The sequence below is a fragment of the Podarcis pityusensis genome (assembly GCF_964106645.2).
Source record: "Podarcis pityusensis genome assembly, chromosome: 4".
In the NCBI taxonomy this organism is placed as follows: domain Eukaryota; kingdom Metazoa; phylum Chordata; class Lepidosauria; order Squamata; family Lacertidae; genus Podarcis; species Podarcis pityusensis.
Genome location: NC_138027.1, coordinates 33,926,562 through 33,952,247, shown reverse-complemented (window position 1 = coordinate 33,952,247; position 25,686 = coordinate 33,926,562). Strand labels below are relative to the sequence as shown.

Genomic DNA, 25,686 nt, shown 5'->3' with positions numbered 1-25,686 from the left:
AAAGGCCTTTTCACTTGTCATCTGCTCTCCCAGCTTCAGAGGAGGGTCTCCAGAGTTGATCTCTGTGTGTACAGGAAGGTTTGTGTTATAGAAGGGGGTACCATTGATGCTCATGCTCACCTTTTTTGCAGTTTCAAGCAGGAATTTGCACAATGGAGGGGCTGGAGTGTGCAACCCTGCGACTTCTACCCAGTCTCCTAACAATGGTTGAGCAAGAGCCAGCATTACATCATTTTCATAATGCTGCTTATGACACACCGCTTTGGGAATTTGAACAGAAAAGTAGTTTATAAATAATAAATCATCAGCGTAATAAAAGCACAGTTCTTGCGTTTTTATGAAGTAGAAGTTTGGGGAATTAGTTGCTGGCACATACTTGGGATTAGCATGCCAGTGGCCGTTCTGCTTTTGTGTTTAGCTATTGAATAGGCACAGGACTGATTTCATAGCCAGAAACTTGCAGGCATCTTTCTTTATTGTCCGCTAACCAAGAAGGGCAGGACTCAATATGCGAAGACTAGCTGCCTGGGGATTGATTGGGCAGCAAAGAATTTTAAAAGCCCAGTATCATTTTGATAATGCACTTATCACGCTACTAACAAATGTCTCTTACTGTCTCCTCAGATGGTCTTAGCATGACATCCTTGAAGTATGTCATCTTGGACTGGAATTGGAGAGATCAGAAGTTAAGAAGATTAATTGACATCCCTGAGGTACCAAGCAATAATATTTAAAAAGTAAAAGCCTGTGTGGTTTTTCTTCTATTTCGCATTCTAGAAATGCAAGGGGAAAAGGGACTTTTTACACAAATGCATACCATAATTTTAGTTTTCTAATCCAAGGCTTAAGAGATACATGCTGGGCCATTGCACACATTATGTGGGGAACATGGGCTTGTCACTACATGGGTCAGCTGGTCTTTACATGGTGCTGTGGTGCTGAAGGGCTCTGTCTAACTGAAGCAGGAGAGGAAGTATATTCAGTAATGTCTTGGGCTGCCTCTCTCTTCAGGCTCTGTGGCATGCTTACCTTTCCTGCTGTGATTCTCTTTAACACCTCAAGCCTACATTCATTTTCATTAAAGTCAAGTTCCATTTATTTCTCTGACACCTCCTTTCAAATAAGCTATGTAGGAAAGCAGCAGCATAAGCAAGTCCTCCTGCTGCTTTCAAAAAGTTCCAGACCGTAGGATTTTCAAATAGAGTGTCTAACAACAACAACAACAATCCGTTAGAGGTAAGCCTGGAGAACAGAACAAAAATTCTTCTAGCAGATTTCACATACGTACTTTGTTAACTCCTGCCCTCTACCTAAGGAGGACAAAGCAATTTGATATTTAACACTTACACTTACCTTCTTTTGAAAAAACACAATTCCATAATAGGGCAAATCATCTGATCCAGTAAACTGAATTTATGATCAAAATCTGGTGGCTTAGTGGGGAAAATTGTACTTTTAAGGCTGTACTCCCAAGCATACTTTCTCCCTTTATTACAGTTGAAATTTTAAAAAGAAAAGTACAGTTGAAAAGTACAAAATACTGTACAAAACTGTGACATGCAACTGCATAGATGCATATAATCTATGTATACAAGCATCACATGATTTATACCTATTTTCTCCTGTGCCACCGAAACCAAAACTAAAAGATATCTTGATTAGAATACGTTTATATCCCACTAAAACAGTCCAAAGCATACTTAACTTGGTATTAATCCCTCGGGTATGTTTAGGGTTGGGTTGTGAGTGAACTGTGCTGATTGCTATACCTTGTAATTTATGGCAAACACTGTTCTTTATATGCTATCAAACCAGCAGGCACTTAGCTACATCCTCGGTCAGAAAATGCCCTTTAATACATGGAAGCAGCATTTGCAGTAATGATACACCAAGAACCATAGGATGCATGAGATGCCCTCTGGTGCAGCAAATCCATTCTATCACACTTTTCACAAGCTGGTTAACAAACCAGGAAAGGGCAAGCTTTGTGTTATGTCTGAATATCTGGGGATGTGGTGTATTTGACCCTAATAAGCCAGGATTGCTATCCCTCTTTAAATGTTGTTCACTTATAATTCCTGTTCAATTATTGTTATTATTATTATTTAAAAAGCCAAAATCTTGGATTTAGAAGTAGCACTCAGCTTTTCCCTTCCTGGTTTTACACTTCACACATGTGAAGTGAAGAATGAAGCAGAAACAATCAGGATCAATGCACTAGCAAGCAATCCATGCACAGTATGGTTGATTAACCCAAGGATAATTGTTGTGTGTGAATGTGGCCAGGGCCTCTTTTGCACTAAATGTGTTGCGTTTGACCTTTCCACTCTTAAGCCTTGTTTTACCAAGCTGTTGAAAATGTCACAATATAGTAAGCCCATTGGTTTTCTCAATGTTCAGAAAAGTCAGCTACTAGAGATTGCAATGAATTTCCATAACTGAAGCAAGAAGGTGCCCCCTTGTGGCATTTTTCAATGTGAAATTATTATCGTAGCAGCTGATGCAGCTGGCAAAATGACTAATATGCATACATAAAACTGAGTTTTATTGATTTTGCTTTCCAGCCAAAATGCTTGTAATTGAAACATCGTTTACTGTCAGTTACCCCGATGACCTTTCAAACAGGTATAGGTTAAAACTTCCCTGCAGACAAGCTCAATATTTTTTTTAATTTTTACTAGGCTACTTAGCCTCCCACATGCAGACAGTGTTGCCCAGGCTGACTTGAGCGGTGGATCTGATAAACTCCTAATGCAGAAGGAACTGTTAATTGCCATGGGCAAGTGACAAGCTGCAAGTTTGCAGGCATGTTTCTTAACCAATGGTGTTTCATAAGTACATGTTTAATGAGGGGAGTGTTGTGCCACTATTAAAAATAAGAGAAGGATAAGGTATCAGCTGGCTGGAGTGTGTGAGTTCGTGAGAGAGACAGCACAATAAATGTTTGCATGGGGGTCTTGCAGTAACCTTCAAGGGTGGCCCAGAACATTTTGCCACTGTAGGCAAAATGCCCTGCTGCTCCCCCACAGATCTTGGGCCTCTCCCTGACTACGCCATTGTGCCCAGATTGCCACTGGCCCAGCCACTGCAACTGTACCCGAAATCTGCAGCTGCGCTTGCACTGCCACCATGATGCAGTGGCAGCAGTGGGGGCGTGGCTTTTGTGGTGAGCACAGTGGTGGTGCTGCAGTGGTGGCACAGGTGAAGCTGCAGTGGGGCTGACAACTGCTGGGGTGGGGAGCAATGGGCAGATTTGCCTCCTGAGGCAAAGTTCTTCACCTCGCCTCATGGAAGTGCTGGCCTTGGTAACCTTAATCCTCTAATTTTTTTATTTTTTCATCAGATAAGGAAAGAAACCATTGAACTTCTGGAAATGGGACTGATCAAACTGTGCAGAGAGGGCTCTGTGAAAGTGGGACTCTTTTAGATATAATGTTTGCCCTTGAATTCAACTCATCCTTCAGTCTGCCCAAGTTGAGGCTGCTTTTTAATTCTGAAATGCATATAGTAGAAACCCTTTTGTCACCCTTAATTCTTTTGCAATAAAGCCAGCTTTTGTATGGAGTCCTCTACTGAAATGTTCACGTATAATGATATGAAATCGAAAGTCAACACAGATTTTTCCACCAGCACATAAAGTAACTATTAACTCAAAAGATTTACTCAAAAGTATAAGCTAGTGGGTAAGAGACTGTGTCACGGGTAAACTCATTTCAGCAACAAGCTCACTAGGAATCCTTGAATGAGCCTCCAGGTCAGTTTGGGTGTACATATCTCAGCTTAATAGGCTGCAGTTTAGAAACAATAGTGCCAGCTTACTTTAAAGAGCAGTTGCAATGATTAACATGATACATGTGTACAAAACACCTGAGGAAATATATAAATTATAACTGTTAATAATGATAGTAATGTCTCCTGAGCTTTTCATCTGCAGCTCTGCTTATCAATACAGTTCAGTTTTCTGGAAGGAAGTAACCACCAATAGATCATCTTACTGTGGCAGAACCATGGCTAAAGTATTTCCAAAATATCCTTAAAGATCAGTGCCAGTGATCATAATTGTCAATGTATAGGGATAACTACCCCTCTTGTTTTTCTTTAGGGGAACTCCCCTGTGTTACTAATATCATTACCATAGATCGTTGTAACCTGGAATCTGCCACTGTGAATTCAAAGCCTCAGGTAGCAAACTCTCGCTCTTATGGCAGATATGTAGACCAGGAAACTTGAAGCAAAATGGATGCTACTTGTGAGTAGGATGCTTAATTGACCCCAGGAAAAAATGCAGAACTGGTGTAACCATTGTCTATCACTCCATTCTCACCCTACTTGTTATTAGCAAAATCTGCCCTTTTACCTCAGTTTCAATGCAGTTTTGGAATCTGTGAAGGCGGGGAGGAAGGGAAGCCTTAAGTTGTGTCAGTCGGTAAAATTTATATGCTGAAAATCATTGGTCGTCACAAAAACACAATCAAGTCAGCTAATAAATTTGACAGACAGAAAATCTGAGGAGTAATGTACCACCCTGCATGCAGGATTTCCAAATAGACCAATGCAGATGATTCTACTAAATTGTGTCCTAAGCTGTGTGGAACAACAGTAACAGCTAAAAGGGTGGCAGCCTTGTGCAGGAAGCAGTGGCAGGTGCAGGAACCTAGCAGATGTGTCAGGTTAAAGTACACAGCAGGAGGATGGCACAGGCTGGCTAAAGGTGATTATGACAATAAAGTACAAGGAGGGTGTTATTCCCAATCAAATGGATCAAGTTAATAAGTAATTCCAGGAAGTTACCAAGGTTCTTAAAAATGCTAAGTAGATAGCAACAGATGAAAAATACCTTACGGTACGACACAAAGGCCAGCCAAAGACTTGTCCGGCATCAACATGAATGAAAAGAGCAGCGTTTCACCAAACCGTCCATCGAGATGCCCTGATAATACTGCATATAAACAACAGAGGCTCCCAGCCTGGAAGCCCCAGCTCACCCCAGAGCTCGTCCTCCCCAGTTTCTTTATCATTAGCCTCTTCTGCCTGGTGTTGGGAATTGTACTTCTATTGGCTGCGACAAGAGTCAAAGAAATAAAGGTTTGTTTTCATTGTGTGCTGGAAAGCATGCATTACAATATTGGTAGACTGTAAAATAGAAATTTACAATGTATTTATTTTGTTTTGTTTAATTTTCATAACATTTGTATATGATGTCCTCATTAATCCTAAAGCCATAAAATAAACATTTTGGTGCAATCCCAAAAATGAAAGTACTGACCAGAGACCTGACTTCAATACCCACTTTGGCTATTATGTTCTTTATTTCTTTCGCAAAGGAATCAATAATGTAAGTAGTCTATACTGGTGAGCATTGTAACATCGAGGGAGTGAGGGAGTGATCTGAGGCCAGACTTAAAAGCATTACACTGGTGTGAGCAGCTTCAGTAAATGAATGGATAGAATATCTGAACTGGCTTTTGGACCAACAGGTCTCCCATTGTCTAGAGAAGTTGGGAAGGGTAGACCCTCCAGACTATTTAACAGTTAAGCATTCTGAAGATGCTGAAGAGACTACAGATGGACCTGGCAATGGTCTTGTTTAAATTGTATCTGTAGGCCAGCTGCCTTTGAGACCATTGGTGGAAAGGTGAGTTATAAATATTTCAAATACAATACTGGGGTGCCGTTAGACAAGCTTCCAGGCCTGTTCTCCACAGGGGTGTTTTTTACTCCTTTAAGGGTTGTGTTTGTTTGTTTGTTTGTTTGTTAACTGTTGTGTTTTTAAATGCTGTAATCTACTCTGAGATGTTCTGGTGAAGAATGAGTCAGTAGTACTATTAACCACAATAAGTGGCAAGCTTCTCTTGTAGAATAGATGTAATTAAAAACAATAACTTGGCCTGTTTCTTTCGTTTCTTGGCAGATTAATTATTCCGATATATGCTCACATTGTTCAAAGCTGCGTGAAAACTCATCAAACTGGGAGAAGGAATGCCTATGTTTCACCAACTTCACACTTCAGGAAAGCATGCAGGTAAGTGATTGTGGAAAAGGGAATAATAGGTTGGGTTTTTTTAATAAGCAACACAAGAGCAGAATTAAAATTAACTACAGGAGGAAAGGAAAATGTTACCTACCAAACCTCAAATATTTTAAGGCTATTGAATAAAGAAAAATACATTGATCCTAAGGAAACCAGAATGATTTTGAAGTAAACGTTTTGAAATGTTTAAAACATTTTTTGAGCGTTTAGCTGAGTTAAACACTTTTATACAGTAATTTCAATGAGAGTGTGTTAAGCACATGCATAATTCTCACTGTAAAATCAATGGAACCTCAGTGTTTCAATTATTGGCTGGGTTGCACCCTATGGTACTTTTAGCATCTATCCAATTTTAGTGTGTTAGCTCTTGTCATTCAATGACTAGGGCTACAACCATTAGCGTAGCGTGACCAGATACAAAAAGAGGACATTTGTCATGCAGGCCACACCTGTCAAATTTTCCTTTTCTGTTACAGGTGCAGGAGCCCTGTCTTCTTTTGCATCTGGCACCCTACCTTAGGGATTGATTCCCATATCCCTGCCCATCTCTCAGGAGCTTATCCTTCAGTTTATTCAATCAATGCTGAATTCAGCAGCTGAGGATGTGAACTGCCTCTGTGGAAATAATATCAGGCAATCAGAGCAGCCTGTCTATGCTGTTTTGACTAATTTCACGAGCGCATCAAGCAATGAACATTAGAGGAAGACCTTGTGGAGTAATCGGAAGAGATCATTTTCATTTATTGCTAGCCTTACTCCACAAACCAATAAAGTAACAATTTAGGCTTGTCTCTTGGGCTTAGTGGTTTGGAGTCACACCAATTCTTGCCCATCAAAGGTCTCTAGGGCTTTTGATGGCACTTAGATCTTGGACATTCAAATTACTGTCCCCCTTCATATTGGCTATTGTCAATAGTTTGCCAGATTTAGCTTTGAAACTCATTTTTTAATTCCTACATGTTATCCCTTTAAAAAAATTGCAGGGTGATGTCTTCATGTACTACGGATTGCATAATTTTTATCAGAACCATCGTCGCTATGTCCTTTCCAGAAGTGATGCACAACTATTGGGTCGGAAGGCAAACGTAAGGTGGTTTGAAATTCTTTTAGTACTTCTGATGTTTGGTTTTTTTAATCACATGATGCCATTTTAAGGGTAGTAATTCTTAATATATTATTGACCAGAAAGAGGTCTAGCTGCTTCAGGAATGTTGTGCTTGTCATTCATTGTCTGGACTTTGTAATGTTATGCTGAGTGAGGTGGGCAATGTAAACATTCGAGAGGGAGAGTCCTTTGCCAACTGGTAGCAGCCACACTAGGAAATACACTCCCTGGCATAGTGTGACAGTCTTTCCCCATTGATTTTTCATCACCAGATAAAAGACGTGTCTTTTTCAGAACACATTTCCTGCCATTTATGAATAGCTGCATTGTTTAACATTATGGCTTGATTTTTCAGAGAAATGTGCTCCTAATTGCATTATGGTTTTGAATACAGATTCAGAACAGCAATTGTGCACCTTTTGCAACTTATGAAAATGGGACACCTATAGCTCCATGTGGTGCAATTGCAAACAGCATGTTCAATGGTGAGTGCTACGTGCATCTGATAATATTTACCTGAATACGCAATCTTCATTATCTATTTGAACTGCAGATTTCTCTCTATATGATAGAAATGTAAGGATGTCATCACACAGTCCCCATTGGAGGTTTTTTAATGTCGTGCTTTAAATGTATGGTGTGGATGTGACCATATTCTCTTAGATCAGCTAAAATAGTCGAATTAAAGGCATTCAGTACTGACTTAGCATTAAATCACTGTTTCTAATTTCCATACAGATACAATACAGCTGTTCTACTATCCTGCTTCTGTAAAGGCTGTCAAAGTCCCACTTCTGAAGCAAGGGAATGCCTGGTGGACAGATAAAAATGTGAAATTTCACAATCCATCTGCACACAACTTGTCTTCTGCATTTGATGGTAAGAATGATCCCATTAGCTGAAAGGTGGTTCTTCAGTTTTTGAAATGCAGCTAAGGGGCTTTCTAAAACTGTCCCCGCAGGCCTCTTATGTGGCCCTTGGAAATCTTTCCTGACTACATTTTTCACTAGCTCTGCTTCAGACCTAAGTGTTTTTACCTGGCTGGAATGTGCCTGTGAACTTTGATCATGCTTTTGAAGTTTCATCCATTGCTTTGAGGTCCCCCCCCCCCCAATCAAGGGTTATATAATTTTTATTAAATTAAACAAACAAGTAAATGCCTCTTAGGGGACATGGGTGGCGCTGTGGGTAAAACCTCAGCGCCTAGGACTTGCCGATTGCATGGTCGGTGGTTCGAATCCCCGCAGCGGGGTGAGCTCCCGTCGTTCGGTCCCAGCTCCTGCCCACCTAGCAGTTCGAAAGCACCCCTAAGTGCAAGTAGATAAATAGGTACCGCTTTATAGCGGGAAGGTAAACGGTGTTTCCGTGTGCTGCTCTGGTGCCGGTTCGCCAGAGCAGCTTCGTCACGCTGGCCACGTGACCCGGAAGTGTCTGCGGACAGCGCTGGCTCCCGGCCTCTAGAGTGAAATGAGCGCACAACCCTAGAATCTGTCAAGACTGGCCCGTATGGGCAGGGGTACCTTTACCTTTCAAATGCCTCTTGCTTGTCTGGATGGAGGACAGAAGAAACTAACCTGCTGTAGAAATGTGAATCATTCACTTGTTGCTCTGCCTGTTTGCCTGTGGCCTCACCCACTACTGGCATGTGGCCCCTTGGAAGGTTTCCCCATCCCTGATGTAATGAAACCCAACACGTCTACCTTTTCTCAAGGCCAATGCATCAGATTTTTTCCACCAGGGCCGAGCACCTGGGACACCACCACAAAATGATGTGCCCTTTCCTTCCCAGAACGTGTGCCCATTTGCAGTGCACCTTTGCTTTAAACATGGTTAAAAAGATGCCTCAATATTGATGTTAACCACGCTTAAATTTCCCGCCTCAACTGAGGTCAGGAGCAGGGCCAATGGATGCAAATCTGCTCCACCTTATATGCATACTGGAAAAGCAACTTTATTGAAGCTACATTCCTGGTATGTTGCTTGACTTACAAGGCAATCCTGCATGCCCCACTGAACAGTGGGGCATACTCCTTCATAAGTGTGTCTGTGATGGCTGCATATAACTCAATACTCACTCACTTACTAGGGAGTAAGACCCTTTGTTTAGACTACTTAGGTCAGACTTCCTGAACCTTGGATGTTCCAGGTGTTGTTGGACTCTAGGTCCCGTCTGCCACAGCCAGCATGGCCAGTGGTCAGGAATGAAGAGAACAATTGTCCAAAACATCTTGAGAGCACAATATCGGCGAAGGCTGAGGCATGCTTACCCACTAGTGAGACTAAGGTTAGACTATAAGAAATATATAGAAGTAGGGGTAGCTGGTTCACCTATAGCTATTCATTTTTTTCTCTCTCTCTCTCCCTCCCCCCGCCCCCATCTATCTCAGGCACGGCAAGACCACCTTACTGGCAAAAACCAGTATATTTATTAGATGAATCAAACCAAGAGAACAATGGCTACACAAATGAAGACTTTATCATCTGGATGCGTGTATCAGCATTTCCTACATTCAAGAATCTTTACCGTCGCCTCAATCGCATCAGGCAGTTTGCAAATGGGCTCCCAGCAGGGACGTACGGGCTACAAATATCCTATAGTATCCTTTCTGTGTGGGTTTGTGTCATGTTTTAAACTCCGCACGTTTTAGCTATGTGGGTTATAATTGCCAGATTTTCTGTAGACGGTGAGAGTAATCAAGGAATACATAGCCAGAACGCTACCTGGCAGGCTAATAATGCATGCAGTTCATTGCAAAATATAGCTGAGTTTTGAGGAGAGCCTCTGCTTGTCACTTGGGTGGAGGAAACATACAGTGGGCTGATGCAGATCTCTGTCTAGCTCAGTCTTCCCCAACCTGGTACTCTACAGATGTTTTAGACTGTAAAGGTAAAGGGACCCCTGATCATTAGGTCCAGTTGTGACCAACTCTGGGGATGTGGCGCTCATCTCGCTTTAGTGGCCGAGGGAGCCGGCATACAGCTTCCGGATCATGTGGCCAGCATGACTAAGCCGCTTCTGGCGAACCAGAGCAGCCCACAGAAACGCCGTTTACCTTCCCGCCGGAGCGGTACCTATTTATCTACTTGCGCTTTGAGGTGCTTTCGAACTGCTAGGTTGGCAGGAGCAGGGACCGAGCAACGGGAGCTCACCCCGTCGTGGGGATTCGAACCGCCGACCTTCTGATCGGCAAGTCCTAGGCTCTGTGGTTTAACCCACAGCGCCACCTGCGTCCCTGTTTTAGACTGTAGGTCTCACTATACCTGACCATTGGCCATGGCGACTAGAGCAGATGGGAGTTTCAGTTCAAAACTTCTGTAGACCACATTAGAAAAGGCTGATAATAGTGGTAGTGTCTCATCAACAGAAGATGCGTATTGCAACAAGGAGAGTAAACTGTGAAAAACTACATATATTCCTTTTAAATATGCCTTTTGCACTGTAGGTGCTAAGAAGGAAAAAAAACATGGATCTAATCCTGTTAGCAATACCTAACCCTTCGGCATCTTTTAATGCCCATGTATGTTCCAAACTGTTAATAAAACTTTAACATCATCCTGTCAGATTTCCCAGTTTCAAAGTTCAAAGGAGAAAAGCAGGTGGTCTTCTCAACAGTAACATGGAGCGGTGGAAGAAATCCTTTTCTGGGAATAGCGTACACAGTTACTGGTGCAGTGACTCTGCTGGCAAGTTGTATCATTACAGTAGCTCACTTGAAATCCAGGAAAAACCCCAACAAGGGACTATAGGACGATTCCCTTTACTTGATAAAAAGTTAATAGTACAAGTGCCCTGCCAAGCCAGAGACCAGAAATGAGAGATACCTAAATTTCCTTCCTGATTCTCAGCACACCATCATCTGCCCTTAAACCAGGACTCCAAAAGACAGTTTTGGATTTTGGAACCTTGTTTAAAGGCAAATGGTTTGCTAAAATCACTCTGCAGATGGCGCACGGATGCAGTGGCAAACCATGGTTTACGCAGAACACAGGCGGAAATTTAGAAACAGTAATATTCGAAGGAAGGAGTCTGTGAAGTCTCGGCTCATGCAGCAATGGGCTGAGTTCCTGTCTGAATTCATCTAGTACTTAGTATAATGAATGCTTGGCTGGGAACTACGCCAGTACATTTGGTCTGATGAATGTTTACAGCTAGGTTAAAAGTTCACGCAAGTTCTCAGGTAACAGCCATGTGGATCCCTGGCCTCTTGCACATCCTCTGCGGCAGTGACTCTGTTCCCGAAAGTGTCATAGGCAGAACAACACATTGCAAGAAATGTAGAGTTTAAAAAGGAAGAAGCTGTCAGTGTAAGTAGTGTTACACATGAATCTGCTTATTAAAATGTCTATTTCTATTAGTTCATCTTTCGTATTGAAAAGCTCTGTACCGAAATTATATACAGCTTTCCCAAATACTGGCCTCTGAGAGATTAAAGAGTGATTTATTTCGCAGCAAGCAGTGGCATTTATACACTTCAGGAGATAAAGCAATAAATGGCACCACAGCCAGCTGCCACCAGGGGGGAATTTTAAAAAGCGCCAGGCAATATCAAGTTAGAATTAAAGCAAAAAAGTTGCAGTTAAATCCCTCTTGTAAGAAATGCTCTGTGGATTTTAATGACAAGGAAGGAAGGAGACATACTGGGTTTTCTTGGTGCAAAGTTGTGGGGCTTTAGCTCCACATGCGCTGTGCATTCTTAGTCTTGTGCTATATAATTCTCAACACAGTGGTTAAGAGTGTCAGAGCAGAGCTGCTGGATCCATTCTGCCCCAGCAACCTGTCGCCCAGTAGCCAGCCAAATGCTTCCCAGAAGCCCCATGAAGACAACAATCCCCCACACTATGCTATTTGTGATCAACTCCTGCCTAGAAACCAATGTCCCCACTGTGGAAGGATGTGTGGGTCCAGAATTAGCCTCCACAGTCACTTACGGACTCATTGTTAAGACCATGTTCATGGAAGACAATCTTACTCGGCTACAAGTGATCGCCAAAGAAGATGATTTGCCTAATTAGCAACAGGAATTTAGAGGAATACTGCCTCTGAATCTGGGGCTTCTGTTTAGGTGACCATCACTATATAATCTCAGTAGATTTATCTAAGCATGTGGCTATCAGCATACAGTGGTACCTCTGGCTACAAACTTAATTCGTTCCGGAGGTCCATTCTTAACCTGAAACCGTTCTTAACCTGAGGTACCACTTTAGCTAATGGGGCCTCCTGCTGCCACCGGCGCACAATTTCTGTTCTTGTCCTGAAGCTAAGTTCTTAACCCAAGGTACTACTTCCGGGTTAGCAGAGTCTGTAACCCGAGGTACCACTGTATTTTATGGCAGTGAATTATGTAAATTAGGCCTTCTGTGAAGATGTCCTTAACAGAACTCATCTGTCTGGTTCCAGTATTAATCGGGGGGGGGGGGGGAATGGTTCACTAAGATAACTCCTTTCAAAAATTATCAGTGCTCTTTTAACGGTGTACTATCAAGGCAGATGGGGTAGAACAGAACAAGCCTGTTTGCACAGGTAAGCAATAGGATCGGGCTGCTCCGAATCATCTGAACAATATGTAAGTCTGTTGCGTTGTGTCTTACCTGCATATTGCCACTGAGGTTCTCATGTCCACAAACAGTACCCCCAAGATAAAATCAGAATCTGCCAAATAGAAAGTGCTTGTCAAAATGTAGCTGTAACTGACTCTCCATCAGCTGGGATATTCAGCGACATTAAGCTCCAAAATGGAATCTGCTTACTTTTTTTTCCTGTACAAGAATCGTGAGTTCCACATTGTGCATTTTATTAAAAGGTTTTAACACATACATTTAAAAAATGCTATTCATATTATCTAAATTCTAGCAACATACACAGAGTGACTACAGAACATGCTGAGGTAAGGAAGTACATTCTAGGAAAACAGCCAGTCGACACTTATTTGCACCCATCTCACCTGCACTAGCCGAGTGACCCCTCTGCATACCTTGAGACAATACCAACAGTGAGCCTAAACCCCAAAACACTTGTGTGGATACTTGCCTGTGCTGTGTGTCTTACATTCAGGAATCAATAAGTTAGTACCTAAAATACAGGGCAGTAAATCAAGAAAGCTGTTTTCATCTAATCAGCCATTTAATTTTGATACATTCAATTGCTCACACCATCCCTTTTATACTGTTGTAATATTTTATGTGCTGGCAAGCTTAAATCTGCAACATACAGTGGAGGTGGACTTGCTTGTACTAAGGTTTGTGGGTTTGGATACCTGCAAGACTTCAAACTAAGCATATACACTTTTGTGCACAATTCCAGTAACAGGCAGCTTTGAAAAACAGCCCTACCGTGGCTTTTGGTAGTCTCTTGTATGTACATTTGTCAATTTTTGTAAGAAACATCACACATACACAATTCTATACTTTGGCGTGGTACAAATACACCAAGCCACTCTAACTGGTGCAACATTCAAGTTAAAACACTCAGAGCGCAACCCCTATAACATGTTTAATCAGAAATAAGCCCCATTCAGTTCACTGGGCTTACAGCTAGGGAAGTGGGTACAGGATTGCTGCCTAGTTTTCATTTAAAGATAGCTACCATCTGTTTAGAATCTGAGCAGAAAATACGTTTCTAAGAAGAATTTTTAGTATCTAGGAAACCTAGGTTGTGTTCTATTCTACTGGGCATTTGGAAATCAGCCAGGATTATTTTCCTGTTGCTTTTCTGCCATTAATTTTAGAGTTTGACATAGTTTACTTTGCTATTTGTAATGTAGCATTTGGTGCACTGCCTTGTAACATATGCAGAAGAGTGATTTATAAATACTGTCAATAAATAAAGGTAATAGTTTTTAATTCTGTTTACAAGTAGTTGTTTGCTTGATGTGCGCCACTGAATCCAACTGCAATCTCAGGTTTTTGAAGAATTTAGGGTTCTGATTCCAATTTGTAACTAAGAAGTGATTTATAACCAAGCTAAGGAACTATGTTTTGACTGGCAAGGTGCACAAGTGCTACCATCTGAACTTAAAAGAGTTAATCCCTTGAATTTTACTTCCAGCAATGAATCACCTTTTGGCAATGGCAGGAGGTGGAAATCACTCTGTTGCAAATGTGCTATTTCTACAATATGGTTTTCAAAGATGCAGATATCTAAGAGTAGGACAGCTGAGTCTAGAGACCCTAACAGAGATAGACAATGACACGATTAGGGTGTCATATATTTAACACATACTTTGTTGAATCCAACCTGGCAGATATGTACCCATATCCATTGGACCAAACGAAGCAAGAAATTATAGACTAGGCCATAGAATAGAGTCTACATATACACATATTCTGAAAGTTTTCTTAGGCCACACATTTAGCCTCGGTGTACCGTAGTTTACAGAATAAAAATAAGTTATGTTATCACTTTTATAAATAAACAAAATATAAATGGAACAAAGCACAAGAGCGAACCAGCATGCCATACTGCTGAAACTAAGTATTGGACTAAGGCTGCTGCTCTCCAGCTGTTATGGGCTTCAGTCCCAGCTATAGCGTGGTCCTCAACATCCGAAGGGGCCCCAGGCTAGAGAAAGCTGGGCTAAGGAGTACTAACTACATTTAAGAGTTGTGATTGTCATGATTTACCTTTCCAGCCAGCTACACTGAGATATATTGTGCATTCAACAATACAGACCACAAGAAAAATAGAAATGGGCAGTTCAAGTGGATTTTGGCTTCCTTACCCTTTAACCCCCTGCCAGCTTCTCTCTCTCTGAAGAAGATTTGGTGTCTGTGCAGAGGAGGAGAGGAAGGGAGAAAGTCGCATTCTGCAAGTGAACAATCTGCTGCTAGCAGACGAACACAACGGGATAACACCCAATATTCTCTTGAACTATATGTTCATAATGAAGTCCATAAAACTGGGCTATTGCGTATAGAGGGGATATCACATTTATCTGTTCTACATCGTCGCTACAGTGCTGTTATAATACAATAAAAACAAAGCGTTCTTTTCATGTCACCCTAATGTGCTTTGTAAAAAATATATACACATTTAAAGCATGGCCAAAGGGAGACTTGTAGGTTATACAGCTATGCTTTCAGCATTTCTCATTGTGCACAAAAGTTACTAACTGGTTTCAAGTATATAAACCTTGGAAAAATAATTTCACGAGGAGTTAGAAGGGGAAATACCTTTAGTCCCGAATGAAATGGTATGATAATTTTGAACTTGAAGAATCTAGGGGTGAAAAAAATAATTTTTATGCAATACATAGTAGATCAAATGCCAATATTTTAAACATTGCTATATTTCAATCTAATCGCCATCTCACATTCAGAAGGCTCCATGACATCAATGCATATATGCATTTTCTTAAGGCATATACCTAAAATCATATTGGGAAAACCAAGCTTTTCATCTATGCATGTAAAGACACCCTGATTTACGTTAAAAACCTACATGCAATGATGCCAGTGTGCTTATGTTTTATAGACGTGAACTTATCCTTCCCTCCTTAAAAATATCCCTTCCTTTAATCTAAATAAAATATATATTTTTTTTGCTGTTTGAGGCCATCATTGGAGGGCTTTGGGGTTATTTTTTTAAAGAACTTATAGTTTTAGTTGAGCCAAGGATTCTCAGTAAGGTCCCTTTTACAAATTTTAGTAACAAATTTTAGAAAATGTATCATCTTCAGGGAATTCACCCCCCTAGGAAGTGGCAAGGAGCACCCAAATAGTAGGGAGAACAGGATTCATACAAAACTACTCCAAAGGGATCAACAGAGAGTGATTACTAGTGTATAGCAAGTCATGCTTGCCAGAGATTCCAGGTATTTTCTACACTAACAATTGATTTCATCAAAGAAATCAACAAAGGAAACTTGTTAATTTTAGGGATCAGTTTTCCTTATAATTGCCACTAACTTCCTGTTACAGGAAGCACAATAATCAGTTTACTTTTACAATGTGAAGCCTTATGAAAATACCAGCTTGCTAGATAGCAATTAATTTGAAATTGGTATGTTGGACTCAGTGACTTTTTCTATATCCAGAATAGTACCTTTCCTTTTCTTGGCTCATGGACCATAGATCATTTTGATTAATTATATATCTATAGTGGCACATTATATATCTGTTGTGGAACATGTATTTACACTCAGCAATTCAGCATCTTTGAAAGCTTCTCACACCTGCCTAGCAAAAAAATGTAGTGCCCATCAGTAGTGAATGGAAAGCCCATCATTCTATAAACAGGAAAGCAGTAGTTGTGTACAGACCCTCAAAAAGGTAATTGACTCATTTTTTTCTGGGCTCCCACCAAGTCACACATTTTTCTTCCAATGCAAAAAGTGATCTCCAAAGGATTTAATTTTTGAAAGCCACATTCTCTAGCTAACATCTTCTTTATTCTCTGTGGAATGTGGCATGTTCTGTGGTACCTGGTATACCAACTCATCTGTGGGACTGAGTCCTGGCATTCCTTTGGGTGTGTCATAGAGTACTCGAGTAGGCGATGAACTATCTGATCTGGAAACAAGTTTGCTGTATGCCCCAACTATGGGAGCAGCTTGGTTTCCTGGAGCTTTGAAAGTAGATACAGTAGAAATGCCCAGGGGAGCTGCGGGATGACCTGACATATCCATCACAATTGGTGTTGCATATTCTGGTCCAGTGATAGGTAGCGGTTCAGCATAGGCATGGTAAATCTCTTGCTCGGGTGAATTGTAAGGATCCATATCAGCATAGCTTGTTTCGTTTCCTTCTTCAGGTTTAAAGGTTGATCTCTGGTGAAGTGTGCCAACAATTCCTCCCACCAGTGGCTGTGCATACTCTGTACAAAGAGAGACCAGTATCGTCAAGGGTTTTCCAGCTGTCACATACTGCCATTGCACTGGTAATAAAAAAAAGGGCACTTGGAACTGAAATGGGCCAGATCACACATGAGACTGCTCCAGTGGGAAGATCTCAGGAGAGCATAGGGTCACTGTTCATTTGAATCAGCACCTCTACCTATCAGTCATGTTATGTGGCTAATCTGATCTTCTGATGGCACCTGAAATTTGGGCAGTGGTTTCAGGCTAACAGTGGTCTCAAGTGTTCCTGGGATGATCAGGCTGGAGCCACCATGTGTACACCAGTCCAAACATATTAATGGATTATGTCAATGCTTTATCTACTTCTGTTATGCGTATGCCATATATATATATATATATATATATATATATATATATATTATTATTATTATTATTATTATATTATATATAATTTCCAAAAATCATGTAACATATATTCTTATCTTATACAATATTTTGGACTTCCATCAACGACATCTGAAGATTTTTCGATCTTTATCACTTAATCTGCATTTCATTAATTTTACTATTACTTTTAAAAATCCTTAACAAATAAATCTATTCATAAATTTTCTCTGCAATATTTCCCATAATCCTCCTTACAAAACTTCTTGCAGTCCTACTAGTGTAATCGCATATGCCATATTTAAGGCATATTCAGTGAAACAATAATAGAAATCAGTACTTCTGAGTAAAGAGGTCCAGTTAAATATTTTGTGAATTATGTTTTACTAGCTGCTTGAAAAGATGTGAGCTAGTTCAAATGATTATTGGTTACACTTGGACTTTACTTGAAAGCATGAAAAAACCAAGCAATTATTAGGAGAAGTTAGTTTTGCAACTTCTCCATGGTGGGATTTTCAGCTAGCCACACTCAAGCGGATTGTTCATAAAAACTCAAGTGACACAATTCTGTGAGAGGACTGTACCACATTGGCTAACTCCAGAATCAGTCCTTCTACAAGCTGAATTTGGACATCTATCCCCGGCACAGATTTTTAAAAGAATTTAGAGGGTATGGGAGGAAATACAGGAAGGTAAGACTACTGTGATTTAATCTGCAAAGATATTTAAAACAGGCACCATTTACTGAAATCAAGAAAAACTGGAGAAGACAAATACCTGCAGTTTGGGTTTGTAACATGGTTGTAACTTCTCTGGATCTAAGGCAACTAACTTCACTGCTGCTGTAACGAACAGGCGTTTCCTCATGTTCTACAGACTTGGCAGGAAGAAACTGCTTCATGCCTTTCCACCAACCTATATCAAGGTTTACAAGTGACATGGTTATGAATCAATATGCATTTTTTTAGCTTTGGAACTTCGCCTGTAATGGTTACCTGGTTACTCTGGAGCAATTTGCCTGTTTAGCACAATTTCGGGCTACATAGACAAACAGCGGCGAGCCCTTGACTCACGTGCTTCCCCTCTACCCCTTTCCTCTTCCTGCGTGGCAATGAATAGGAGATTTCTTTATTACATCTCTATACCATATTAGTGGCAAGAAATTGGAAAAATGAAACAACGCCCACAATAACAGAATGGCAGACTCTTACGATTGAATACCTCAAACTGGCAGAGATGAGGGGGAAAGTAAGAGGGCCTTCAAACCAGAAAGTATACAAAGAATGGAAAATATTCAAAGATGACCTAAAAACATATTGTTCAAATAACAATCTCCTTGCAGAACTAAACTGATCCTTGTAAAATACAATGTGTAAATGTTAATTTACTAGAGTACACAAAAACAAATCAGGGTAATAGAAGGCTGTGCGTTTAAACGTAAATAACAATACAAGTACAATGAGAAGAATTGGAAGTCTTTTATTTAGAAATTTAATGAATGATTGTATAATAATGTAAAAAAAATTTGATTTTTTTCCCCTTTATCTTTATGTGTATATGTATACATATAAACATATGTGTGTGTGTGTGTGTATATATATGTGTGTATTTTAATTAAATAAAGATGATTATTACATTTCTATGCCACGTTTCAACCGAAGATCACAGGGTGGTTTACATTATGTCTAAACTCAGGGGAACTTTGGATAGTTCAGTTGTTCAAACAACCCAGAATCATATCATGGTTTGTGATCTCAGCTTGTTAACAAACCATAGTGTAAACAAACAGAAGACCACCTGCTAAGACGCGCAGAGGGCTGTGGGGCTCCTGTCCTGCCTTGTGTGCTTCTCACAAGCATCTGGGTGGCCAACGTGAGGATTCTGCACTAGATGGGCCACTGGCCAGACACTGCGGGCTCTTATGTTCTTATGCGTTCTTTCAATGCATTGGGGGTTGTATGTTCAATGGATATGTGCATGTATAGGTCCTAGGCGCCACCTCATGTGGCAGAGCATTACACATGTAGATCCATACATGGTGGTGGGAGGGTGTAATCACAGAATTGTAGAGTTGGAAGGGACCCCAAGAGTCATCTAATCCAACCTCCTGCAATGCAGGAATCCCCTCGTGTGTTTGTGTGAAGGTCCCTCTTAAGACACAAACAGCCCAGGAGGAAGAGGGTGGGACATTCAGCACCTGTGACAAAGACAGCAGAGCCAGACTAGAGTCTGGTGATGCACTTCCTCTGAAACTCCACCAGAATGTTAGAGCCTCTCGTGTATGGGCTACAGAGTCAGCTGGCCACAGAGGGGGGAGGAACAGCACTTTGGCAGGGAGAATAAAAGGGCCAGTATCTGAGGGAGAGAGTTAAATAGGGTTCGGTTTTGAGTTAGAGCTAAGGTTCAGGTTAAGAGATAGGGTTTGATTTCCTGATCAGTGAAAGGCAGCAACAGACGGAGCCAGCCATGCTTCACGGGGGGAAGTTGTTCCCAAAACTGGTGGAGGCGTTAAGAAGGCCGCCTCTCTTGTTGCCATCAACAGTGCTTCCACCCTTGGTGGGAACAGAAAGGGCCTCCCCTTTAAAACATACAGAGAGGAGAAGGCAGGAAGGATTTGGGCTGCTCAGGTAATCAAGTCAAACAACAGAGAGGCTTTGTATGAGGGGGCTGAGCAAGCAAGTGCTTGCCCAAGTCCAACCATTAACAGATGGAATTTGCACAAATATATGTTCATCTCAATGCTTAATGATGCAGCTAGAGGTGCTACAATGGTTATTACCTGCACGATCCCAATATGGTATGTCATAGGTTCCTTCTGATTTTCTCTTTCTGGAAAAGTGAGTGAAATGCAGAACACACCCAAAATTAGTGTCAATATGAAACAGCCATTTGAGATCAACACTGTGGGTACTAGTTTTGAAGAACAGGTACAGTCTTTTCTGGAGTTGGGGGTGGGGTGGGGTGATGGTGGAGAGCCTGAAATACTAAGAGACTGATTTCCTCCTCACTTTATTTCAAAGAAATAGTAGCAAAGACAACCGTCCCCCTGGAAGTTAGTTAGATTTGCATGTTCTGTTGATATAAAAGCTGCTGAACCTGCACAGCCTTCTCAAGATTGTTCAGGTTAAAGCACTGTACGACCAGGACAAGGCCCTCCTGAACACACATCCACACTAATTTAAATTATTCTTCATGTTAATGCATAAATTGAGCATTTTAATTGACCATATTTCATTTCTCCCATTTCCTCCTGTACCTATTACATTTCCTCCCTTGTAGAGGATATAAAGCATTTAATTATTCCTTTACCTGTTTCTCCAATGCCAGGCACAAACTAAGATCAAAATGAGGGTGGTAAGGACCATGACCAACACAGGAACCAGAACAGCTACCAATGCCACATCTGAAAGCCATTAAACAAGTAGAGTCCATAAGCATTGCAGGCACACTAAACGAAACCCCCTTTGTTCCTTGTACAAATACTGAAGAAAGTTCACTTAAAGCTTGTAATAGCATCCAAATATTACTGCAGCAAAATACCATTTTGCACCCATAATAATATGTAGCGGAGGGGGAGGGAAACTGAATTTGTGCACCCACCACACCTGTGGGCTGTCTTGGACAGTCACTAGAGCCACCAATCTGTCAAAGTTCAAAAGGCCTCATTGTAACCACCAATCAGCCAATTCCCATTTACAGCAAGGCCCCTTTACAGGCGCCAGTTTGAATCCAAACGATCGCCTGCAAACAAAGCAGAGCTTGCTGGCAGTGTCAATCAGCTGGCCCTGAGAGCTGGCCCCTAAGCTGCGGTTTGGTGAGAAATGTCCTCTCAGACCAAAGTCAGGCCTAATGAGACCCAAAGGCCCATCTTGGTATCACCCCAGCAAAACATTTCACGCTGAGAATGTTTGTTAAATTGTACATAAACTGGTTAGCAGTTGGGTATCCATTTCTAGTTTTCTACTCAAATTTAGCATGCCCTGTTGGCTGTGGTCTAAACCACCGAGCCTCTTGGGCTTGCCGATAAGAAGGTCGGCAATTTGAATCCCCGTGACGGGGTGAGCTCCCGTTGTTCGGCCCCTGCTCCTGCCAACCTAGCCGTTCGAAAGCACGCCAGTGCAAGTAGATAAATAGGTACCACTGTGGCGGGAAGGTAAACAGCATTTCCGTGCACTCTGGTTTCCGTCACAATGTTCCGTTGCACCAGAAGTGGTTTAGTCATGCTGGCCACATGACCTGGAAAGCTGTCTGTGGACAAATGCCGGTTCCCTTGGCCTGAAAGCGAGATGAGTGCCACAACCCCATAGTCACCTTTGACTGGATTTAACTGTCCAGGGGTCCTTTACCCTTTACCATATATGTCAACTACTATCTCTGCTACATGAATCTCTGCTACAATATATATATATTATTGATAAATCAATATAGTTGGCAATATACCAAAAACATAGCAGGGAATCAATATAGCATTACTATTGACTCTTAGCCTTATGCAATGCTATTTGCTATATAGATGTCACTACCTTTGGTTACGCTTGGAGCTACTGTAGTGTTCTTGATCTCCGGAGTGAAGGTGGTTTTATCAGTGTGCGAGGGAAAGTCATTGCTGTTCCTGGGTGGTGGGGGTACTGTAGGTCTTGGAGCCCGAACTTTAAAGAAAACCAAAATTTAAAGGTCATGCCATTCGTTAAAGCACCAAGCAGATTCCTTTATGTAATGAAACATGCTACAAAATACAATGGCATTTGTATAATCTTTAATATGCCAATACAAAATTGCTGCTAAGACGTGCTGTGCTGGCAAATGAATGCATGGATTACTGCCTAAGAAAACTGTTGTGAGCTGCATTGTGCTCATACTTTGGGAATAAAACTTAAAACGTTGATACAATTGCTGCATGCCAGACAGTCAAGCAGTGCAAATTTGTTAGTATAGATGTTATTCAACGAACTGGGAATAACACAAACCAGGAAGGCACAAACAAATTCAGTCTGTATCACATTCTTCTCCCAAGGCAAGTCATGTTAATATAAAGAATGATAAAAGTCACTCCACTTACCAACACTAAACTGACATCCTAGCAGTTCAACTTTCATTGCGATTTTCTGGTGCCACTTCAAAGGGTTTATTCTAACGAAACGAGCAATAATGGGTGGAATGAAGTTATTGCGGACTTCTTGATAATACCCAGTGTTGCCTTGAAATACCTAGAAAAACAAAATTTGATGTAAAATACATCATTTTTCTAAGACATTAGGAGTTCTGCATTACAAAATACTGCTCCAGGAAAATAAGCTAATACTCATATTTTCTTCTGCTTGCCTAAGCTACTCTGGGCAGCAGACACAGAGTTCTAAAAGTACAGATGGCTCTAGTAGTGTAAGGTCAACTAATGAATAACTTATTCTGGGGGTTTTAATTAAATACCTTTTATTGAAAAGCCTTGTATACATCTGCTAAATGACACATTAAATGAGCTCCAACCAGATACTGTGTGTGTCTGTGTGTGTGTGTGTGTGTGTACACACACAGAGACATACTGCAGTTTAAAATGTTCACCTACCCAATAGAAAGCCCATCTACCTAACCTGCCGTCGATTACACTCAGTTAACTACAAAAGTTTAGGTAGATGTGCTTTTCAAAATTATTATTTTGTATGCCCAGAAGAGGGCAGTCAAAAGCAAGTATTACAGTTCGTTTCTGATCATTTTCCTAGTGTACTAAGCACTTAATATATTTACTAATCTAATTTACAGTGGTACCTCGGGTTTAAGTACTTAATTCGTACCGGAGGTCCATACTTAACCTGAAACTGTTCTTAACCTGAAGCACCACTTTAGCTAATGGGGCTGCCAGAGCACGATTTCTGTTCTCATCCTGAAGCAAAGTTCTTAACCTGAAGCACTATTTCTGGGTTAGCGGAGTCTGTAACGTGAAGCGTATGTAACCTGAAGCATATGTAACCCGAGGTACCACTGTACTACTGGAAATACCAATCAACAGGAGTCTCTTTTGAAAAGCTTCCCTATATTTTTGTGAGGCGATAGATACGCAGCATTTATCTGGGGGAAACTGAAGGCAAACCTTCATTGATGTGACCTGCTACCAAAACCTTGGTAGTGATAGAGTCAGATTTGCACAGCATCCAAGTTCACAACCTGTTGGCTTTTCCAAGCACAAGAGGGCAAACTGCTCTACATTAGGTCAAGCAGTATAAATATGTAACGCTGAAACACTTCAACGCAGCATACAATATTAGTAATGTACTACCATCTAACAAATACACACCATACATATTCTTCATTGTGTCAAAAGCCTAGATTCAAATCTCTCCCCCCCCCCCAAAAAAAATCCCAGGATCCCATCTCCTCACGCTCCTTATATGCATGCACATCACACAGACACACACTGTAAGCATAGATATATTCCTGGCTTCTGCTGGAATTCTCTCCTCCTTCGATCCAAGGAATACACATGCAAGGAGAGAAATCCTTCTTTCCTCCAGCCTCTGTTTCTTCCATGTATGCTAGATGGGCTCGTGTGACCCATGAGAGACTAACTTATGTTCCCATTTTCAGAGTTCTGTAATAAGCAGGGTGCGCCAACATTTAGCTTTCTATCCATGGAAGAATGTTAATTCCTCTGGAAAAGCACCTTCATACTTAAGTGATGATTCCAGAATCATTAAACACACACCCAGAGTTCCTATGCACTCCAACTTCAACTTATTTTGCACATAGAATATTGGGCAGGCTTACTTTATCCCTCTCAACACCAGGTTCTTTGTATACTGTCCACTTCTGCCCATCGTTCCTGTACAGAATCCTGTAGGCAGAGACATAATAATGGTACTCTGCTAAGGTGGATCCAGTAGTTATTATACCTGTGGATAAGAAGGTTCTCATTTACAATAAATAGCAAGAGCATTTTTAAAACATTTAATCAACACAGACGCTTGCCCAGCAAAAATAGAAAAGGGAATTACGAAGAACTCTAAAGAAGGATCTTTCCAAACTGGCTCAATTTGCCATGAAATAGCAAATATGGTTCAGGGTAAGGGTAAAATTCTGCCCATTGTGGCAAAAAAAAATATTTCTACATATACACTGATGGGCTATAAGCTGGTGATAGCAAACACTCCACTTGGCTTTACAGGCCCTGGATCACAGAACTGCAGAGTTGGAAAGGACCCTGAGGATCATCTAGTTCAACCCTCTGCAGTGCAGGAATATGCACCCGTCCCATACAGGGATCAAACCTGCAACCTTGGCATTCTCAGTGCCACACTCTAAACAACTGAGCTATCCAGTCTGACAATGGCTGACCAGAAAGGAATATTGAGGTCAGGGTTGATAGGCCGATGGAAACTTGAATCAGATAGGTGGCAATGGTGAAAAAGGGGCAAATTCCACGTTCAGGATTGTTAGGAAAGGGACTGAAAATAAAACTGTCAATATTGTAGTCCCTCTCAACAAATCTGTTCTTCAAGTACACTTCGAATACTTTATATAAAAAAAAGATATTGAAAGGTGCAAAAACAAATTAATCAAAATGCTCAACTGTAAGAAAAGGTTGCCAGGTTTGGATTTATTTATTTTTAATTTGGAAGGCAAGAAGGAGGGACATGACAGAGGTATATAAATTATGTGTGGGGACAGGAAAGTAGAAGGACCTTCTTCTCCCTCCCTCACAATACGAGAACCTGGGCTCATCCAGTGAAGCTGAAGAATGGGGAATTCAGGACAGACAGGAGGACGTATTTCTTCACACAGCTAGCTCATGGTTAAACTATGGAATTTGCTACCACAAGATGAAGCGATGTCTACCAACTTCAGACTGCTTTAAAAGGCAAGCAGACAAATTCATGGAGGATGATGCTATCAGAAACTACCACCCCCAGGATCAGAGGCAACATGCTTCTGAATTCTAGTCACGGGGAAACCACAGCGGAGGGAGATGCTGCCTTCATGGCCTGCTTGTGGGCTTCACATGGACATCTGGCTGGCTACCAGGCAGACCATGATGCTGGACTAGACAAACCTTTGTGGCAGGCTTTCCTCCTGCCTTGCCTAACACAGAGCCAAAACTAGCAGAGGGCTCAAGCATCGATCTCTGCTACAAGAGGCCATTACTAATGTAAGGGCATTGCTCATGTATAGCACTGGACTGAGGACATGAACACACACACACACTTCTTTCTACACCGAAAAGGCAATATCCGTAATATCTGATTCAGTATTTGTAAATTGTCATGGAGATTTGAAGACACGAGAGTAAACATATCCTTAAATAACTTCCAAATGTCACAAGTATTTTTTGTTGTTCTAATAGCGTCTATCTGTTTTGTAAATAAAGCTCCATGTGTTCACTG

General features: G+C 41.2%; 4 protein-coding genes across 7 annotated transcripts in view; 2 read left to right on the top strand and 2 right to left on the bottom strand.

Moving 5' to 3' along the window:
* CMSS1 (cms1 ribosomal small subunit homolog) overlaps positions 1 to 3,565 on the top strand; it is a 177,898-nt gene extending 174,333 nt beyond the window's left edge. For both annotated transcript variants that reach the window (XM_081002770.1, XM_081002771.1), the window contains exons 9-10: positions 625 to 713; positions 3,344 to 3,565. In XM_081002770.1, coding sequence (XP_080858896.1) covers positions 625 to 713; positions 3,344 to 3,427 — 173 coding nt within the window. In that variant the 3' untranslated portion in view covers positions 3,428 to 3,565. The remainder of the gene's footprint in view (positions 1 to 624; positions 714 to 3,343) is intronic.
* FILIP1L (filamin A interacting protein 1 like) overlaps positions 1 to 12,766 on the bottom strand; it is a 182,423-nt gene extending 169,657 nt beyond the window's left edge. The window contains exon 1 of the mRNA XM_081002650.1: positions 12,726 to 12,766. Within this exon, the coding sequence (XP_080858776.1) occupies positions 12,726 to 12,751 (26 nt within the window). The 5' untranslated portion in view covers positions 12,752 to 12,766. The remainder of the gene's footprint in view (positions 1 to 12,725) is intronic.
* On the top strand, positions 3,712 to 13,976 carry LOC308475609 (cell cycle control protein 50C-like). The gene is made up of 7 exons (XM_081002755.1): positions 3,712 to 5,085; positions 5,912 to 6,022; positions 7,015 to 7,116; positions 7,531 to 7,621; positions 7,875 to 8,015; positions 9,524 to 9,733; positions 10,699 to 13,976. Exons 1-7 carry the CDS (start codon positions 4,885 to 4,887, stop codon positions 10,881 to 10,883), a joined length of 1,041 nt encoding a protein of 346 aa, XP_080858881.1. The 5' UTR covers positions 3,712 to 4,884; the 3' UTR covers positions 10,884 to 13,976.
* Positions 12,908 to 25,686, bottom strand: part of DCBLD2 (discoidin, CUB and LCCL domain containing 2) — a 36,077-nt gene continuing 23,298 nt past the window's right edge. For all 3 annotated transcript variants that reach the window (XM_081002697.1, XM_081002696.1, XM_081002698.1), the window contains exons 9-15: positions 24,074 to 24,198; positions 22,374 to 22,521; positions 21,838 to 21,963; positions 20,624 to 20,717; positions 20,094 to 20,143; positions 18,092 to 18,229; positions 12,908 to 16,947 (exon numbers count right to left, since the gene is read on the bottom strand). In XM_081002697.1, the coding sequence (XP_080858823.1) occupies positions 16,505 to 16,947; positions 18,092 to 18,229; positions 20,094 to 20,143; positions 20,624 to 20,717; positions 21,838 to 21,963; positions 22,374 to 22,521; positions 24,074 to 24,198 (1,124 nt within the window). In that variant the 3' untranslated portion in view covers positions 12,908 to 16,504. The remainder of the gene's footprint in view (positions 16,948 to 18,091; positions 18,230 to 20,093; positions 20,144 to 20,623; positions 20,718 to 21,837; positions 21,964 to 22,373; positions 22,522 to 24,073; positions 24,199 to 25,686) is intronic.

Coding starts and splice junctions, on each gene's coding strand:
- LOC308475609 (XM_081002755.1), top strand. CDS start 4,885: ATGAATGAAAAGAGCAGCGTTTCACCAAACCGTCCATCGAGATGCCCT. Junction 7,117..7,530: donor TATTGGGTCGGAAGGCAAAC/GTAAGGTGGTTT, acceptor TTTTGAATACAG/ATTCAGAACAGCAATTGTGC. Junction 8,016..9,523: donor CTTGTCTTCTGCATTTGATG/GTAAGAATGATC, acceptor CATCTATCTCAG/GCACGGCAAGACCACCTTAC.